Here is a 20,376-nt window from a genome sequence, read left to right as displayed (position 1 = left end):
TTTTTAAAAATACTTGGTGTAAACAGTAAAAAATACTAATCCTGTGAGGCAGATTTCTCTAGGAATCAGCTATAAACTTCATAAAGTCAAAAGCCTGAAAAACAATGAGGAAAAAAACACCTGCAAAAAAAAAACCTGGACCGCATGGTGGACATCTGATCACTATAGTGTTAGCAGCCAATCACAGCACAGCTTTTATTATAGCACAGCTGTTTAAAAAATAAAAGCTGAGCTGTGATTGGCTGCCTCTGCCAGCTGTGCTATAGAAGCCCAGTATGGGGGTGGGTTAGCCCCAGACGTGCTGCAGAGCTGTCTACGATTAGTAAGATCCTGAAAAGAGTAAACTATAGGGACAAAAGTCACCACGACCCCCGACCGTGCAGACAGACGGGAACTATCAAGTACTATCGGCCATCACCGATTTTTTTGACTCGATCTGCCGTGACGTCAGCAGGCCCCGCCCACACTTATTTCCTATTGGCTTAGAGTTTACGGATTCTTTCGTGCACTTACGGTGGGCGGAGACTAGCCCGAGTGAGTAGCGCACGCGCAGTAAGGTAACGAGTTAGGAGGAGGGAGGAGCCGCCATTGCTGTGGCCGGTGTGACAGCCACCGAGTTGTGGAGCGCATGGGACCCCCACACGTTAGCGGGCCGTAGCTCCCGGGGGGCTGTGCCGGTATAACCGTGAAGCTTCTCGGCTCTTGTATTGTTTTTACCTTAGTGTTAGTTGGCAGCGGCTGCGGAGGGGGCGGGGTAGAGAGTGAGAGCGGCAGGGACAGCTAGCAGGGGTGTGGGAGGGAGCGGTAACTGGGGAGCCCTGGAGAAGGGAGGGCGGGCGCGTACTATTCCTCAGGGCGGAGGGGGAGCGGCACCGACACATCCGGCGCCTCGGTGCGGACCGTTACACTGGGCGGCGGGGGTGTGCAGGTGAGCGGAAGTGGCGGCGGGCATCCCCGGGGCGGGGCGGAGGTACGGGGAGCCCCAGGCTCCGTTTGATGGATCCGCGGATCGCCTGGTTCCAGCCAGAGCAGCTCGGCCCCTCCAACAGCCTGTGGATGCAGATCTGGGAGACGACGCAAGGCCTGCGGAACCTGTACTTCAGCCACCACAGCCCGGCCTCGTCCCCCGCGCACAGCGGCTCCTCCACCACCAGCTCCTCCGGCTGTGAGGCCACCATGTACCGGGACAGCGGGCCGGCCTCCTCCCCCGGCACGGCGGCCCCTGCGCTGGCGGAGCAGGGCGACTTCTTACCGCTGGACACCTCCTCCAGCAACAACCACCAGCAGCTTGTGAGCCCCGGGGGCTGGAGGAAGGGGCCCGAGCACAGCAACAAGCGCAAGCGGGACAACAAGGCTAGTACCTTCGGCCTCAACTACAGCCTGCTGCACGCCGCCCCGCCGGGGGGCAACCACAGCGGGACCCCCTGGAAGGGCCGCAACTACAGCGACGAGGTGATAGGGTGAGTGATGGAACAGGTCGGGGGTCCTCAGCACCAGCTACCCTCCTCAGGCAGCCCATGGGCGTCCCCCCACTGCCCCTCGCCGGAGGGCGTCCCCCCCCCCCCCCCAACTGCCCCTCGCCGGAGGGCGTCCCAACTGCCCCTCGCCGGAGGGCGTCCCCCCCCCCCCCCAACTGCCCCTCGCCGGAGGGCGTCCCCCCCCCCACTGCCCCTCGTCCTGTCACTGCCCTGACTTCTCTAGTCCTCCCTTGCAGCGCTGTACCTGTGCCCTCTACCGATCTTGCGGTCTGTAATTATGGGTCTTATCTAGAAATACCAGTTTGACCCAGCGTTGCATTCCAAGATGTCTGTTGACCCCATGCATGAAATCCACATGTTCTGCTCTGGATTGTACTGAAAATTTGCCACAGCTTTCACCCGAATCCATAACGTTAAAGCACCACTCCAGTGTGTTTTATTGCACCGCTGGAGTGGTGCTTTAAATGTAAGTCCCCTGTCTCATACTAAGCTGTCGTCCCTTTCATTCTTTTCCAGCGTTGCTCTGGTCCGTCTCCGGCAAAAAGTGACCTGCCGGCGCACTCCGGTTTCTGCTGGAGGTCACTTTTCAATTCAAGTGTCTGAGCCTCGTTCTGTCCTCGTTGCGGCTCTCATAGACTTGTATTGAGAGCTTGTGACATAACTTCTGACTTCCGGCCAGTGAGAAGTTACGGGCACATGATGCGGCCCTGGGTGTCAGAGGTGAAGCTGCTGGAAGGTGAGTATAAGAACTGGTGCAGGGGACTTACATTTAAAAAAGCAAATGCTGGAGAGGTGATTTAATGTTTAGGAATCTGTTAGCAGGTTTTTGCTGCCCCATGTGTGAGCAACAAGAGGTAGGGGCAGGGCCCTTGATTATGGTGATGTATCAGTTATTGCGCTGCTTCACTTTTGATTAAATCCCTGCTTTCTCTGCTGCGGAACTACCAGTGTCTGAATGCTGAGTTGTGTATAACCCTGCCCTCACCACTGATCGTCAGCTTCTGTGTACACTGTGCATAGGCAGAAAGCTGCCAATCAGTGGTGGGAGCTGTGCTGCACTAGAAGGCAGCAGGTTTACTAGTCCTCAAGTGATCGACTGGAGACAGTGATTTCATCAAATTTGCAGGAAGCAGCCCAGTAAATGACACATCGCTGGCATCAGGGTCTCTGTCTCTACATCATGCTGCTCTCAGATGAGGTAACAAAAAATAACTGAGTTTCTTTAAAATCACCAAGGAAAATTTCTGCAGCACGGGGATGTAGTTCAGTAAAATATTAAGAAGTTTTGTACGGTAAACCCTGCGGAGCATGAGTTCTGTAAGGTGCTGTCCGCTCTCCATACCAGCAGTAAGGAATCTGCGCAGTATGTATAGACCATATGTATCCATCAAATGCTTATATTTCCAGGGAAAAAGCTGTACGTCATAACCTGGTGCTGGAGGCAGATGTGTAGCAATGCTCTCCATATGTGCCTCAGAAGGGATAAACTGTGCAAAGACAGCCTTTTGAGCGAGGAAAAGGGTTTCCGGAATTGTAAGAAATTATGCTACGCATCGAAGGGTGACATGTCGGTTTATTCTGGGGTCAATTGTGTATTTTCAGATCAGACTGCAATTAACGTGTTATAAAGTGGTTATTGGCGGATAATCTTCTAACACTCGCTTCAGACCTTCTTTTCTGTAGATTTTGCTGGACTGTGGACTTTGTAGCTGTGTGAACATGAGCCAAGAGAGGCAAAGTTGTCACAACTGTTTCAGAAGCCATGGATGATAAGTTTCTATACAAGTTGTCTGCCTCCAATTTCACGTGCCGACCACTATCAGAGCACTGTTACGTGATTTTGGGATTTGTCACCATGATAGGGGTGTTCATTGCTAGTGTAAGGGAAACTAAAGTATGAAGGGTGCATTGTAAAATGGGTTGTCTTTCAGAAATGACCCCCTATCCAGTATTAGGACTGCGGGATGTCCCAGCCACCATCCTCCCCTTATAAGTGAACGGTGGTCATAAATCCTCTTCTGCTTCTGTCCATTTGTTATATGGAAGGTCATTTATCTGAATGGTCGCCATACAATACTGCATCTACCCTGCAGTGAACTGTGTGGCTGACGGTGTCTTTCACTGCAAAAATGAAGGTGTGTCAGAAGGAGTCTGATTAATTTATTTTTTTTACATAATAAAAAGCTGGTAACATAAGGGATAAATGGATACCTGTGGCAGATGCCATACAGCAGCACCTATCACCCTGAGGCTAACACAGCATGGAAATGGGGTAGATCACATAGTGGAGTAGTACTATTTCAGGAGGAACAGAGAAAGGTGCAATGCTCTGCTTTACCCTTGGCCTTTGTTTGATTAATGGGTCTTTATGGAGACCATTAGCATGTACCATATATTGTGAGTTTTCTTAAGTATAGGGAAAAATCAGTGTGAATCCAGCCAAGATTTGAGGTAAGACTTATTGCAAGTCTTTCACTGAAGGTATTCTCAAGTTGGGAAGTTATTCCCTAACTGTGAGATGGGTGAAGACTTCCCAATCGCTGGGGGGCCAAGTGCTTGGACCCCACCTTTCTCGAGAAACAGGGCTCTAATGGGACATTTGGTTGCAGCACTTCCATAAGAATGAATGGAGCGGCAGCCATGTGAATGATCGACCACCGCTCCACTCAAACGGGGACTTCAGGCATCCACTTAACCAATAGATTACTGAACTTCCAAATTGAGCATACTCCTTTTAAAGGAGACCTATTGACTCCCCAACATGTCTGATTTTAGTAAATATGAAATAGATTTTGTGGAGCCTCTTTTCTTATAACTGATTGTACTATTGTCCTTCCTCTTCCATGGTCATTTGGTGCCCTCTCTGCCTCTGCTCCAGTCTGTTCTTTTGACTGCACAGCTGACGTCCCGTTGACGGCTCATATCCGTTGCAGCCAATCGCTGAGCTCAGCGGCTCTGCCATTGGAGCGGCTCAAGCATCACCACACTATTGGTAAAAACCATGGATGAAAATCAGATTCGGCACACTGATGACTGTCAGTTTTTCCCTCGTATACAAAAAACAAAACTGGCATCTGGAGCCCATTCCCGTAGGTTACACATGGTCCACTAATGCATCACAGCTTTAATGACGAGCCGTGCACTTATGTCAGACAGCTCCTCGTCATCTGGGAGAGTTTTTATTCACCTTTGCAGCAAGCAGATCTTCTAGGGATAGTTGAGGCACGTAGTATGTATAATTTGTACAATTCCTTGGAACCCCTCCAGGGAATGCCGTATGGACTGCCTAGCTCTTCTGCTGGTGGTCCTCAAAGATTAGATTATTCAGGTCATTAATATGCATGCAGTGCGTGCGCCCTGAAGGTCACGTCATGAGGTGTAAATAGGAGGTGGCAGATGCATTGAACATCATGTACTAATTTTACAGGATTGCATCGGGAAAGCTGAAATCATATGCTAGGGCTGCTGGGAGAATGATTCCCACCGTGACCTGATCAGTTTTTGCTAATCTGTGGCATACCCTAATAGGATAGTACTGATGGTATTTCTGTCTGGTAGCAATTGGTATAATGCCTACTTCTCCCTGTTTTTTAGAGGGTCAGCACTTTCTCAGGACGTGTATTAATAAACAAACAAAAAAAAAAAAAAAATGTTGTGGTCCCCATAATATAAATTTTGTGGTGTCTTACCTTTTTGATGTTCCTGTGTGAATACGACTTTCACAGTTTGTCATCTGGATCTAAGGTTAATTAGCAATTATGTCCTTTTTGTGTGAACTGCAGGGATCCTAACTCTGCTGAAACTGCTAATGTGAATACGTCCAGCACTCTGAATTATCATCCCAAGAATGGGTATCTTTACAATGTTTCTATGTTCTTGAAATAAATGCAATTAGTAGGGCCGGTACAGAAGTTATAGGACCCCAGAAGTCTTCACTCCTCCTTATTGTCCGGTCAGTGTACCGACCACTGCTGTGGACCAGATTCAGAGTATAGTTGAGTAAGAACTCGAGGAACTGCAGGTGGAAAGGGCAAAAAGAAGAACTAACCCTCTATAAACAAGATACAGCTATACAGAAGCTGATCATTATTACAAATGTGGACATGGGAGGCTCTATTGTAGTAATGGATAGTCCCATCGCCAGCGGTCATCAGATCCTACCACAACCTTTCAGGTAGTCTTGGAGAAGATTATGGAGGACTGATTTGCTCTTGGTGTTATAATTAGAAAAGACGACAATTTGTTCATGTCATCTGAAAACCCTTTGAATCCAATTTTCTACAACTCCCCAAAGCGATCAATCCTCTCACACTTGGGCCAATAGTGCCCTGCACTGGTCCATTGTTTGAGAGGCTTGGCAGCTGGTTGGATGAGTACCTCCAGCCCCTGGCAATGGGACACCAGGCTTTTTGCAAGGTGGCAGAAAAGTATTCGGGGTCAACATGGACTGAGGAGTTTCAGGCTGATGATACTTGATGTTCAGGCACTATATCCATACAAACCCCAAAATACTGGGTAGTTGCTACATGGTTGATTCAGATAATTACTGATTAATCTGACTGTACTTTTTTCTAATAATTAAAGACTTTATTTTCTTTGTGACATATTTTTTATTTACAGATTTTGTGTTTCCCAATAGGTGTCTGCTTCTCCCCTGTTTTAGGTGTTTTATATATAGGAGGTAGGAGACATGGTACATATCTTCAGTCAGGGATCCATTCCTGGGCTGGTACAGGCGATACATTGACAATCTGTTGACTGTGTGTCGGTGTTATGTTTTCTGTACCGGCCTTTGTAATATCTAAATGACTATTTAAACTTGAGTTTTACTTTTTGCCATCATCCTAGAGAAATTGCATTTGTTGATTTATACCTGATTGGAAATGGGGACATGGTCGTGCTACAACTCTTCTATATGGCAAAGAAATGTAGTGTACTATAAATATACGGTGTGTATATATAAAATTGTATTCAGATTAGCAGGAAGGATGGCATTTCTTAACTAATGTTTGTGACCCAATTTTTAATGAAATAGTTAATATAATTCAGATATAAATTGCTATTCTTGAACAAGACCCTAGTACAAAGAATATCCTCAAAGGGATTTTCCAGTCTTAAAGGGAACTAGTCACCATAAAAAAATGCTATTAACCTGCTGGCACCTAGCCGAACACTGCTGGGAGAAAATTAACGTTATTCCCCCCAGCAGTTTTTGGGGTTCAGTCACCTCTGAGTATACAGAGTGACGGCTGTAACCGTGCCCTGACTGACACTGGTGTAGGGGCCGGCTATCTGTCAGGGCCACAGACGTGGTTACTACTGCCGACCTGTATAATCAGAGCAGTGACTGAACCAGCACAGCCCCTGTGACTGAAGCCCGAACGCTGCCAGGGAAATAATGTCAATGTTCTCCCCGTACCATTCTGCTAAGTGCAGGTTAATAACGCTATTATCCTGCAGATTAACCCCATGTCTGCAGGTTAATAGCGTTTATGATGACAGGTTTCCTATAAGAATAAATGTTTGCAGTCATTCTGTGGCTGCAGGCTGCTGACTCATGGCTGTGTTCAGTATGCGATTTGCAAAATTGTGGTTATGTGATGACTAGTCTCCTCCAGCTTCTCTCAATAGAAGAGAGACGGATGCGACTAGTCGGCATGTGTCCAAGTTTGCCAATCGTGCATGTGGACTCATGACAGTGTGCGCACCGCGTCAGCAATCTGCAGCCACACAGTGACTGCAGACTTTTCTTTTGAGGGCTCGCTCACACTTGCTATTAAATCGGACAAGTGTAATCCATTAAAAAATCAGATTGCACTCGGCCCAATGTTAAACTATGGGGCAGCTCACATCTGTGATTATTTTCTCATGCTAATTTGGCATGCGAAAACAATTGCAGCATGCTGCAAATGGCTGCAAGATTCGCGTTGTGCGCACCCATACTAGTGAAACATCGCACTGCACTCTGATGTCACCCGAGTGCAGTGCGATTACTGCGGACGCCGGCAATACAGGAGATGGAGAAATGACCTTCTCTGTCTCCTCCGCACCTGTACTCTCATTCTCTGCGAGAGGATCAGAGCACTGACACTCGCATATCGCATCCGATGCTATACTCTAGGGTTTTCTAGTCTAAGGCCAGAGTCGCACATCTGAACAGATCTGCACATTTGTTGCCAGTAGGGGTAAAATATTGGATTGCATTTTTGGTCACTAGTAAATCTAAGAACTGGCTGACTAGCCGATTTTACATAAATGTGGGCATGCAAAACATTGAATTTGCCTTTCTATACAATCAGAGGAAAAGGTAGTGTCCACGTCTAATTCACACATTAAGTAAGGCGTGTTATGCCCAGTAATCCTACAATACGTGGGTTGTACAACCACGAGTTGAGGAAGCTCCGCTAAGAGCATTTATCAGGGATTTGTAATCCTACTAAAAATGTATCCATTTTTCCAGTGTTTTGTCCATCACATTGGGGATGTGACAGGATTAAAAATAAACTGTACTGAAATGGGTTTAAAAAAAAAACTAACAGGGGTGAAGGGAGAAAATGCTCTTTTAAGGAGGGAGGTGTTAACCCTTGATATGTGCCACCCATAAGGGCTTAATTTAAGAAACAACTGTGTATATTAATCTCATCTCCTTTTCTGCATGCACAGGCTGATGGCAGGCTCACTTTTTTTTTTTTTTTTTTTTTAATATCCATTGCTTTTAACTTGTATATAGTGAGACTTTGCGTGGTCTTCATCACAGTAACCTTCCCTGATTGTCACCTTTCCCTTTTAGGAAACTTTGGATAGAAGGAAATATTGGGAGGAGGGGTACGGATTCTGTCCAACAGACTAAGCCATGATTAGGATCACTTTTTCTAATTACTTGTCCCACATGTGTTTATGAATAAAGTAGCAGCAGTTATTAGACTGGTGCTGCCCGAACCAGGGGCAAAATGAATTGGAGCTACACAATTGCCTTTCTGTGCTGGTGGATTGGGCACTGACAGGTCTCTAACCCAGAAGCTTTAACTTTCTATCCTTAGGGCCACAGATAGGTTTTCTGCACTTCTCTAATGTGTCCAGTTATTTAAGTTTTTTTTTTCCTTCTTCTGGTATAGATGTTACTCAAGCGTGCTGTACATGAGCCTGTAAGCCTTTAGTACTGGATGGGCGCCATTACAGGGAATCTGCAATCAGAAAATTACATAGGATTTAAATCATTTTTTATGTTCAAACATGTATCCCCACCCCCTATCTTTATTTTATTTTTATTACCTACTGTATTAGGAAAATTGATACAAATCTCTGCAATTTTCACATGGGTAAATTTCTGTTCTTTCTGGAAACTCATATGTACATTTGCAGCAATGGACTGAGACCCGAACTTTTATATTGAATGATGTGACGTGTGCAGAGGCGTAATCTGTCGCTTTATCCCACCAGGGATGAGACTGCTGAAAAGGCTTTTGTAAATAACAGGAAGGAAGAGTCTAAAATGGCCTCAGGGGCCAGGGTGAGAATTGCAAGATTCCTGAATTATTTTTTTTTTTTTAAATACAGATCATGACAGAAGTCAAAAAATACATTTAACATAAAACTTGATTTAAATTAAAGTTGATAATTTTCTGCTGATACTTTCTCTTTAAGGCAACCATGGTAATTTTAATAAGTCACAGACTTGAAGGGAGCACATGTGCAGTCGCCTCTGTCTGCATTTTGCCAACTGGGCAGGTGGAGGGCTCTGGGATTTAACCCCTTCTCATGTGCTGGGTCGCGCTGGCAGGTGGTAGTTTCTACACAATATCGCTGAAAGAGCAGCGGTTTAAATGTTTAAAACCCAGGTTATACCAAATCTTCTCATTGATCTATATCAATCTACACGGGCCCTCCCTGCTCTATAACATGATGCCTGCAGAGTGCACTGCATTTTCTTGTTGACAGGGTCCCTTTAAAAGTAAATTAGTTTATCACTGGTCTTCATTGATCTTGCTCATGGAAGTCCTTAGTAATAATAATAATAATAATAATAATAGTTTATTTTTATAGCGCCAACATATTCCGCAGCACTTTACAAATTTTAGGGGGGACTTATACAGACAATACAGATTAAGCATATCTCATATCGAACGGAGTGAGGGCCCTGCTCGCGAGCTTACAGTCTATGAGGAAGTGGGGGAGACACAAAAGGTAAAAAGTACATATATTGTATAATGCAGCCTTGATATACTGAATAGGATAAATAATACATGGACTGGTCGCCAGCCAGTATGTGTGCAGTCCTGACAGAGGCTTTTATGTGCATGGTTGGTTTGAACCCGAAGTTGAAGAAGATTTTAATATGGGGGAAAGCTGGGATGGACAGAGTGTGTTTAGGTGATACGCCAGTCTAAAGAAATGTGTTTTTAGGGTTCGCTTGAAACTGTGGGTATTGGGAATTAATCGAACTGTCCTGGGTAGTGCATTCCAGAGAATTGGCGCAGCACGCGAGAAATCTTGGAGACGGGAGTGGGAAGTTCGGATTATGGAGGATTTTAGTTTCAAGTCATTTGCAGAACGGAGGGCACGTGTAGGGTGGTAGACTGAGACAAGGGAGGAGATGTAGGGGGGTACTGAAGCATGGAGCGCTTTGTGGGTAAGCGTGATAAGTTTAAAACGAACTCTATATTGGATGGGCAACCAATGCAATGACTGGCACAGGGAAGAGGCATCTGAGTAGCAGTTGGCGAGGAATATGATCCTGGCTGCTGCGTTCAGGACGGATTGGAGAGGGGAGAGTTTAGTAAGAGGGAGACCGATTAGTAGAGCGTTGCAATAGTCAAGACGAGAATGAATAAGAGCGACAGTAAGAGTTTTTGCCGAGTCAAAGGTGAGAAGTCCTGATTCTTGAGATGTTTTTGAGGTGTAGATGACATGAACGAGCGAGTGATTTGATGCGAGGAGTGAAAGAAAGATCTGAATCAAAAATGACCCCAAGACAGCGGGCTTGTAGCTGGGGAGTAATGGTTGAGCCACAAACGGAGATGGCAATATCGGGCACAGGTAGATTAATGGAGGGAGGAAAGACGAGTAGTTCAGTTTTTGACAGATTCAGTTTTAGGTAGAGGGAGGACATAATGTTAGACACAGCAGAAAGACAATCACTGGTCTTTTGTAGTAATGCAGGGGTGATGTCCGGAGCAGAGGTGTATAATTGGGTGTCATCAGCATAGAGATGGTACTGAAAGCCAAATCTACTGATTGTTTGTCCAATAGGAGCGGTGTATAAGGAGAAAAGAAGGGGGCCTAGGACTGATCCTTGAGGAACCCCGACAGTAAGAGGAAGTAGGGAGGAGGAGGAGCCGGCAAAAGACACAGAGAAGGAGCGGTCAGAGAGATAAGAGGAGAACCAGGAGAGAACCGTGTCCTTGAGGCCAATAGTGCGGAGCATAGTGAGGAGGAGCTGGTGATCCACAGTGTCAAATGCTGCAGAGAGATCCAGGAGAATCAGCAGGGAGTAGTGACCATTAGATTTAGCTGTTAGTAGATCATTAGAGACTTTAGTGAGGGCAGTTTCAGTAGAATGTAAAGAGCGGAAACCAGATTGTAAAGGGTCAAGAAGAGAGTTGTCTGAGAGATAGCGGATTAGACGGGAGTGGACCAGGCGTTCCAGGAGTTTAGAGATAAAGGGAAGATTGGAAACAGGTCTGTAGTTGGCCGTGCAGTTCTGGTCGAGGGATGGTTTTTTAAGTAATGGTTGTATGCTGGCGTGTTTAAAAGAAGAGGGAAAGATACCAGATGAGAGGGAAAGGTTGAAAATTTTAGTTAGGTGAGAGGTGACAGCTGGAGCAAGGGACTGAAGGAGATGTGAGGGAATAGGGTCGCTGGTGCAGGTGGTAGGGCGAGAAGATGCAAGGAGCCTGATCAACTTCATCTTCCGTGACTGGTTCGAAGTCAGAAAATGAGCAAGATACAATGTGGCGGGGGGGAGCATGCATAACATTTGGGGATTGGGAGAAAATTTCCTGTCGGATATGGTCAATTTTTTCTTTGAAATAGTTAGCCAGATCGTCAGCGCTGAGGTCGGTGGTCGGGGCCTGTGCTGTTTGATTGAGGAGAGAATGAAACGTGTCAAAGAGTCGTTTAGGATTATTGGAAAGTGAGATGATGAGGTTGTTAAAGTAGGTTTGTTTGGAGAGGTGAAGGGCAGAGTTATATGTTTTCAGCATAAATTTATAGTGGAGGAAATCTTCGGGCAGATTTGATTTTCTCCACAGCCGTTCAGCGCACCTGGAGTACCTCTGGAGAAGACGTGTTTGAGGCGTGTGCCAGGGTTGTCGCCGTCTATGCCGAATTGTTCTTTGTGTAGGAGGTGCGGCTTCATCCAGGGCGCATAGCATTATTTTGTTATAATGCTTCAATGCAGATTCGGGACATGAGAGGGAGGAGATTGGGGCCAATGATGATTGCAACCTTTTTATAAATTTCTGGGTGTTAATGGCGCGTAAATTTCTATAAGTGTGGACGGTGGGAGTGTCTTGAGTAGAGTCACAGTTCTTGACAGAGAATGAAAGAAGATTATGGTCAGAGAGTGGAAGGGGAGAGTTAGTAAAGTCATGTACTGAGCAAAGCCGGGAGAAGATCAGGTCCAATGTGTTCCCGTCCTCATGTGTAGGAGAATTAGCAAGCTGTGAGAGGCCGAAGGAGGAGGTTAATGATAAAAGATGCGTGGCAGATGGGGAAAGAGGATCGCCAATTGGGATGTTAAAGTCTCCCATGATTATCGTGGGGATGTCGCAGGATAGAAAATTTGTAAGCCAGGCAGCAAAGTGATCCAGGAATTGACGGGGGGGACCTGGGGGGCGATAGACAACCGCCACTCGCAGGGAGAAGGGCCGGTAGAGTCTGACTGTGTGGGCCTCAAAGGACGGGAAGATAAGGGAGGGTACAGGGGGGATAACCTGAAAAGTACATTTTGTTGAAAGAAGCAGACCAACACCTCCACCTGATCTTTTGTCAGGTCGCGGGGTATGAGAGAAATGTAGGCCACCATAGGAGAGAGCTGCAGCGGCGGTGGTGTCCGACTGCTGGATCCAGGTTTCAGTGAGAGCCAGAAGGTTGAGGGAATTAGAGAGGAAAAAGTCATGGATGTAAGAGAGTTTATTACAAGCTGAGCGTGCATTCCAAAGGGCACAGTTGAATGAGACAGAAGATATGCAGGGAATATTAATGAGATTAGCAGGGTTTCTGAATGTAACAGGGAAAGAGTTAGTGTTATTATTACTGGAGGGTCCTGGGTTGGGAGAAATATCACCTGCGACTAATAGAAGGAAGATACAGAGAGTGAGCAGATGATTGAGTGATTTGTGAGAGCGTTTCCTGCGTTGTATGGTGGGAATGAATGGATCTGCGTGGTATAACATTGTGAAGAGAGCATGACAACTGTACATAGGAGAAGAGAGGAGTGAGGGATTAATATGGATGAAGTGTGCCGCATTTGTGGGAGAACGGTGAATGTGGATGATTGTAGCAACCAGAGTATAAATGGCACAGATACAAATGGTGAATACTGTTTGCCAAAAAGATGACCTGGAAGCAAGTTTGTTTAATTGTCTTGCATGTCTTACCTGTCTCCTGCCCTGTCCAACTGCCATTTTCTAACTGCCAGGGCACTTTGCTAAATTATGGCACTTCGATAAAGTATGCATAAATGCCCCCGCATAAATGCCTCCCCTTAACTAAGTCTCAATATATAGGGACGTATCTGCTTAGATCTGCACAGAATGTAATGCCCCTCTTAGTTATGCACGACTACTGCTTTGGCTAGGCAGAAATGATGCTCATTGCCCACTAAGGATCACCCTTTAGAGCTTGACGCCTTTGATATTTTTGTGGGTTTTTTGTGATTTCTTGGAGTTGAGATGATAATGGTAACATATGGTCAAGGTAAACTTGGATCTAAATGCATATAAAGTAATTGGACACTTGTCATGAAATATGTGCTTAGTATAGCATATGTAGGGTTATTAAGTTGCACAAGACCAAGTCGAATATTTTATGAAGGTCGTCCTTGACTCGCTATCACCTCCAATGTGATTTTATTATAGGGCTGCAGAGCTCTGGTGTGACAGTACACATGGAAACGGTCTGGTTTTCCTCCATTACCGGTAGCCTTCTGTGTTGGTCACCTTGCTGCCTACTTGTCCTATTTTCTTGTACGGGTACAGCATGTGGTTCTTGCTCTCGGACTTTATCCAGCAATTCTCCATTTGCTTAAAGCTTTGTAGAATCTGACAATCTTACTTTAGTTAATGAGAGCTCAGCTGTGAAAAAACTAACAACGTCTAGAACAAACTGGTGGTTGTGATTTGTTTTTTTTAAAGGGTTTATTGTAAAATTTGCACTTATGCTTAAAGGGAATCTTTCAGCAGGCTTTTGCTAAGAGCATCATAATATAGGGCAAGAGACTCTGATTCCAGCAATGCCACTTATTAGGCCATATGTTGTAATTTCAATACAATCAGTGTTTTATCAGCAGGGGATTATCACTCTGACTAGGTCTCATGTGCAGGGCAGTCCAGCTAATCTGTAACTCCGCCCTCACCACTGATTGGCAGCTTCCTGATATTGTACAGTGTATACAGGAATCTGCCAATCAGGAGTGTGGGTGGGGTTATATACAGTTCAACATTCATATAAATCTATAACAGAGAAAACTGGGATGCTATCAAAACTGCACCAAGCAGTCCAGTGTATGACACCTCACTGGAATCCACATCTCTGCCCCTACATCATGCTGCTCTCAGATTACCTAGCAAAACCTGCTGACGGATTCCCTTTAAAAGCAGTCCTGTCAAATGATTATTCTTTATTTTTTACTACACCACCTACCTGATTTTATACATTATGTACCTACTTCCCAGCAGTTTAGTTCCCGCTTTGCTTCTTTGGTCTTCATCTTGATATCCAGTTTTCCTTTTATTCCACATCATCACATGAGCTGCTGAAGCTTGTGCCATCTGTTTGTGGTAACAGTGTGATTATCCTCACCTCTATATTTTTTCCTAGTTAAGCTTATATTGTAAGTGTACAGTCAGGCGATGTGAATACATATACGGTACTTTTTTTTAAAACCGTGTATTTTTTATTTTGTCCTCTTAGGGGATTTGCGCCTGCAGTCGTTTGATGGCTTGTACATTGTCCTGCGAGATCACAGTATTGCTGTATAAAGTGAAAATCTTGTGTTTCCCTATGGCTGAGTGTCACAGGAGCACTGAGTGACAGTGACGGGGATCTCCTAAAGTCAGCCTGTGGATACGTTGTTGATGGGACAAACCGTCTTAAACGGAGTGTTCATTTTTTTTTGTTTTTTTCATTCATGTTTGCAGCGTCATACTGAATGTATTTGTTTGCTCTGACTTGTGTTGGTTCAGCCGCCTATCCCCGCAGATAACCTCTTTATTCTCTGTGTAAAAGTCTTGTTTTGCCTGGCCGAGAAGGAAGAAAATAAAGTAATCTGACATTGTGCCTTGCTGGGAGTATTAGTTATTCTTATAGTTAGTGGTGCTGTCTTCTCATCAGATGTGCTTTTACACCTCCACCACTCTGTCTGGCACTTGATGTTGTGCTTGGTGATGTAAGTCTGCATGAAGCACCTGGCGCCCAGTTTTTCTGCTGATATCGATGATACAGGAGGTTATGGAGTCGGCAGAGCGTTGATGACTTTTTTGACACTCAGTGACCACTATCTGTAACTTTCCGTGGTCTCCACGTCGTGGCTTGGTTCCTAAACAATTTCACATCTCAATGAGATCACTCATAGGTGATGGCAGAATGTTTAGGAGGGAAGGAAGTTCCCGATTACACTGGTGGCTCCTATTTCTGGACCGTGCTGGTATCAGTGAGCTCTTTACCACCAGCCGCATTGCCCGATGTTGGTAAAGGCAGACGACATGGCGAGGGGCTTGAGGTTATATGCCGGTGGCAATGTGATGGATTGGCCTGTGTTTCAGAGCCTACGCTTGTGCCATGGGAGGCAGTGCCAGGCTGCCCAGGGATATCTTCAAGGTTCAGCCTGGAAATGCTTTCTCTTTTCTGCAGAAAGGAAACTGCTGTAATTCCTAAATGCGGCTGGGTGAGTCAGGCTGCTGGTATTCCTGTGAGCAGCCAGTTTACATTACTACTGTTATGACAAGTCCTATCTACTACGTATTGTACGCTGCGCTCCTGCGCACAGAGCCTGCTACATGCTGTCTGCAGCGCGAGTAGTAAAGCTCACACCATATTCTGGTGTATTCCACATCAGCCTGTTCTCCATCAGTAGTAATGTGTATGGGGACGCTGAGATGCCAAATTTCCCACAATACTGTGCCTATCATAGTAGATTTGTCTGCCCTTTCCCAATGGCAGAATAGTCTATGGCCGGCTGTGTGCACAGTTTTGAGTTTAGTAGAAAAACCTGTTACAACACATACACATTTGTGTTATTTTGTGGCCTCTTGTGTCTACACATCAGGTGCCCACTTGCTATTCTGCATGAGGGGCAGTTCATCATTGGTGACCAGAGCTTTTAGGCCTGATTTACTAAGAGCGCCTGAAATCCGGCCTAATGTGCTAAAAAACAAATCTGAGCTTTGCACCACATTTGTGTTCAACACCTTTTTTGCACATCCAGCAATGGAAATAGTCAAATGGGTGTGGCCCAAATCACATCAAAATAAGCCACAATTTTGAGCAAACTAAATCAGAGCAAATATACCATCTGTCTTGATCCAGTGGTCCACCTGCCCACATCCATGGTGCCTCTTGTGATTAGTAGGCTGGCGTACATCTAATCATAAGAGGCGATGGGGATGTCGGTGGGAGGAGGTTCGCACACCTCTGGTGCAGTGGCAGTGCCTCCACGTCACGCTTGTGTGAAATAATACATGACCTATCTGGTGCTGATCCTGCGATAAAGCCTGAATTATTACCCAGCGCTTCACTTACAGTTTGGCTGTCTTCAGACTTTAAAGGAGTTATTTCCAAAATTGTAAGCTACCCAGTATCCGTAGAATAGGGGCTAACATAATGATCGCTGGGGTGCTGATAACCCGGCTCTGCAGAGCATCATATTGAATGGTGTAAGGTGCGCAAACTCCACCTTCACTTCATCCATTGTCTATGGAGCTTCCAGTTCCTCCATACACATTACACTAATGGCGACTGAACCCATTGATTGTGTATGTGAGCCACAGACAACTTGTTGGGGAGGGGGAAATATTGATCCGATTTGTCCCGTTTCGGACTATTGATCATACTGTCTCCCGGAGAGAAGTCGTCGCCAGACATGTCTCTCATATAGAGCACTTGGCCAAACAAGTGCACCCTAGGTATGGGAGAGGCGGCCAAAGGATCGACCGCCATTGAATATGTATGGCAGGCTTTAGAGAAAACAGAGCCTGCACACACAAGGAGCTCTACAGGAAGCACCGCCATGTTCTTGGGGTCACTGGGTGTTCCAGTGCTTAGACCAGGGGTCGACAAAGTTGTTCAGAATCTAGGAGCCAGAATTTTTTTTAAGCAAACTTGGTTTTTAATTTAACAAAAAAAACATTACAAACGTTATAAACAACATTTTACTTTTAAAGCTAATAAATATTATATTTTGATATTTTAGATTTTAGGCAACATTCTAGTGTTTTTTTTTACGAATGCTTTAAAAATTGCTTTTTAAAAAAAAAATAAATAGATGTCATTACATTTATAAATTTCAGTTTTTTTGTCAGAAAAATCAAAGAAACTAATTTTTTTAAAAAAATGCCTGTTCCGTTTTTTTGTTGACAAACTGTACATATAGACCCCCCTCACACACGGCGTCTCCCCGGGGAGCATGGCCTTTGTATGTACTTACACAAGTAGCGGGAGATGAGAACGGGCCCCCGGCCACAGCGATCCTTCCCCCGTAACCCAACTCTCCCTGTCCAGTCCCGGAGCATAAGGGGGGCGGAGCAAAGTGGAGAAGGCGGCCTGAGCGATACTGTCCCTGCTTCCTCCGATTGGATGACTCCGTGCAGGAGGTGGGATTGGATTGAGAGTATTTTTTTTTTTCTTCTCAACTCCTCAAGCACCAGGCAACATTTTCTAGGCGCCACTGGCGACCAGGCGCCTGGGTTTGTCGAGCCCTGGCTTAGACCCAAACGACCTGAATTACAATTTTAGGAATAACCCTTAAATCTTGAACATTTGTGGCATAGCCACACAATCTGCAATAAATGTATGATCAATATGGCTCCTATCACTCCATTGTCGGAGTAGAGGTGGCACTGCTAGCTCTGATCTCTCAATTAATTGTTGGGGAAGTTGTGAAAATCGCAGAACAAGCTAGAGCTTGACTAAATGACTGCATGTATAGTCCTTGGGGCGATGTCTGTATACTGTGCCGTACAGAAGTACCACACACAGCTGCATATCATCCACTCCATCCTCAGTGTTATTACACTGCTATATACGGACACTTAGCAGAACGCTTCTATGCCGCTCTTTGTCAATATGAATGAATGGATCGTGCGATAAGATCAGGTAACTAAGAACTGAATCAGCCCCAATGCGGAACGCTACCTCCTGTCTGCTACATTTGTGGGGAAGGGCTCCCCGGTATGGCTGCAGGGTGCGTGCCTGATGTCAGATGCTATTTTGTCATTCTTGTTTTCCATTATTATTGGGGTGTTTGCCCGCTTCCCTGTTTAGGTTTAAAGACGACCTGCCCCTTAACTGTCGCCAAAACTACGGGATGTGCTCCGGCGTTTCAGAGCAAATATAGTTTGACAAGCCAGGGACCATAAGCGGTCAAGGCTGGTCTGGTGACAACCCGGCTTCTCCCACCATGCCTCCGATGTCTTGCAGATCTCTTCTATATATACATGGGGAGAGGCCTGTCAATCATCTAGATCGGTGCGAGGAGAAGCCGGTTGGGACGGCGCTGGACTAGTCTCATCTCTACCTATGGTCCCTAGTCAGATCATCAAACTATATTAACTCTGAAAGGCTGATTTTCAGAGTAAAACACCTGATTCCCTTTAATTGAAATATATAAATAAAGACTTTAAAACTTCTGTGCTTCAAAATGATCACTATACATGATGCTAAGTGAGAACGAGCAAAGTTTGTGGTCAAATGCATGGTTTAAGAACGTTTTATGTTTCTGCAGGCTTCATGAAGAAATTCTCGATTTCTACAAATATATGTCCCCACGACCTGAAGAGGAGACCATGAGAATGGAGGTCGTTAATCGAATAGAAAGCGTCATTAAAGAGCTGTGGCCAAGTGCAGATGTGAGTATTCGGTGTGTCCATGTATTACAGCTGAACCGGAGTCTCGTCGGCTATCTATTCAGTGTCAGGGGTGCTGGTGATGCAGCCAGAATCATTTCTCATTTGGGAATCTCTTGACAATCTTCTATAAATCTACAGACTGATCCGATTGCGCTGGTTCCCTTGAGGTGTCCCTTGTTTTTGATGGTAAAAATAGCATTGCATGCAGAGATTTGTTTTTTTAAATGCCAAAAACAATGGATTCTGGAGTGGAGCCTCCAACACTGTTGTAAACAGTCTAAAAGGCTGCGTCAGGTTCCTGTCCTCAGGAGCGCACCCCCAGCTTCCTGATTGACAGCTTGTGACATTGGCTAAATGCGGGTATAACGCTATTAACCTGTATATTAACCCCTTATCTGCAGGTTAATAAGGTTTTTTTCTGTCGACAGATTACTTTTAATGGACACAAAAAGTTAAAAATATTAAAAAAAATTGTCCCCCTGGAGTTCGGCTGCTCCACTTTAGGCAGCATTTCGCCCCCTACTATCTGCACTTCTTAGATGAAATCTTTGCATTGAAGCCCATCAGCGGGCAGTGATTGACTGAAGCGCATGCCTGACGCCCCACTGATGCTGATCCGAGGGGGTGCAGCTCTGACAATGGAAGAGCGCCACCAGTCTGTGATGTGAGCCCATTAATGAAGGATTGTTCATTAGTGCACAAAGCCCTTTAGCCACTTTTTGCCTAACTGACCATTATGGTTTTATTCTTCTAAGTTCATTAACAAAAAAAAGCCCAAGAAATGTTGCTGTTTTCCTATTAGCAACTAGGTGTCTGTCCACACTTGTGCCTCATAAACTACTGACCTCACTTTACAGCTGTTGTGAAGTGAATGGTTTTTGTAGCATTAAAGCCTCTCCCCTCCTAGGTTTCTTAACACGCTGTCGTACTGCCACATCCCAAGAGCGCATGTCCACACTGATTACGTAGAAAAATATATATTCTGCGTAGGAAGAACATTATTCCACAGTGTAACGAGAGGAGCTGGTAGATGTGAACTGTTTTCATAACTGGTCCTGTCCATGGAATTGTTCCATTGTGTGCCCGGCTGCTTCTATTTCTTAGCTGTCAAGGTCACACATCTAGTCGCACATGTGCTGTAGATTACCGGCTCAGGTGCTTGTTTTCTCACACACAATTCAGATTTCGAGGAGGCCGATATCTGCTCCTGCTGACCTCTAGAACGATCATTGACCCCCCCCCCCCCCCCCAACTGATACACCAGAAAAAAAGCTGCGATGATTATTATTAACCACCACCCAAATGTCTGTGTAACTCCACTGAGATGTGCATTTACAATCCTCTACTATATGTGTCTCCATTTGTATTAGGTTCAGATATTTGGGAGTTTCAAAACGGGACTTTATTTGCCGACCAGGTAAGGAGTTTTCTTAATGCGTCATTTCTTGGTCTTACAACTAATACATTATCTGAAATTAGAAGGGGACCCCTTAACATAACGTTACCGCCCAGCATTCAGTGTGTCTATAGATCTACATGCACCTGACAATAGAAAAGCGTCCCTGTGCTGGCTTACATTTATATACATTTATTTTACTGCATAAATACAGTAA

General features: G+C 45.3%; 1 protein-coding gene across 2 annotated transcripts in view; it reads left to right on the top strand.

The window, feature by feature from the left end:
• The first annotated feature begins 535 nt into the window (after positions 1-535).
• TENT4B (terminal nucleotidyltransferase 4B) overlaps positions 536-20,376 on the top strand; it is a 36,952-nt gene continuing 17,111 nt past the window's right edge. For both annotated transcript variants that reach the window (XM_073659369.1, XM_073659368.1), the window contains exons 1-3: positions 536-1,460; positions 18,640-18,763; positions 20,134-20,180. In XM_073659369.1, the coding sequence (XP_073515470.1) occupies positions 997-1,460; positions 18,640-18,763; positions 20,134-20,180 (635 nt within the window). In that variant the 5' untranslated portion in view covers positions 536-996. The remainder of the gene's footprint in view (positions 1,461-18,639; positions 18,764-20,133; positions 20,181-20,376) is intronic.

This window comes from Phyllobates terribilis, unplaced genomic scaffold, assembly GCF_046119375.1.
Source record: "Phyllobates terribilis strain yellow unplaced genomic scaffold, ASM4611937v1 Scaffold_13__5_contigs__length_258822181, whole genome shotgun sequence".
NCBI classification, from domain to species: Eukaryota; Metazoa; Chordata; class Amphibia; order Anura; family Dendrobatidae; genus Phyllobates; species Phyllobates terribilis.
The sequence above is the reverse complement of the archived record's forward strand: the minus strand, read 5'-3'. Positions and strand labels throughout refer to the sequence as shown.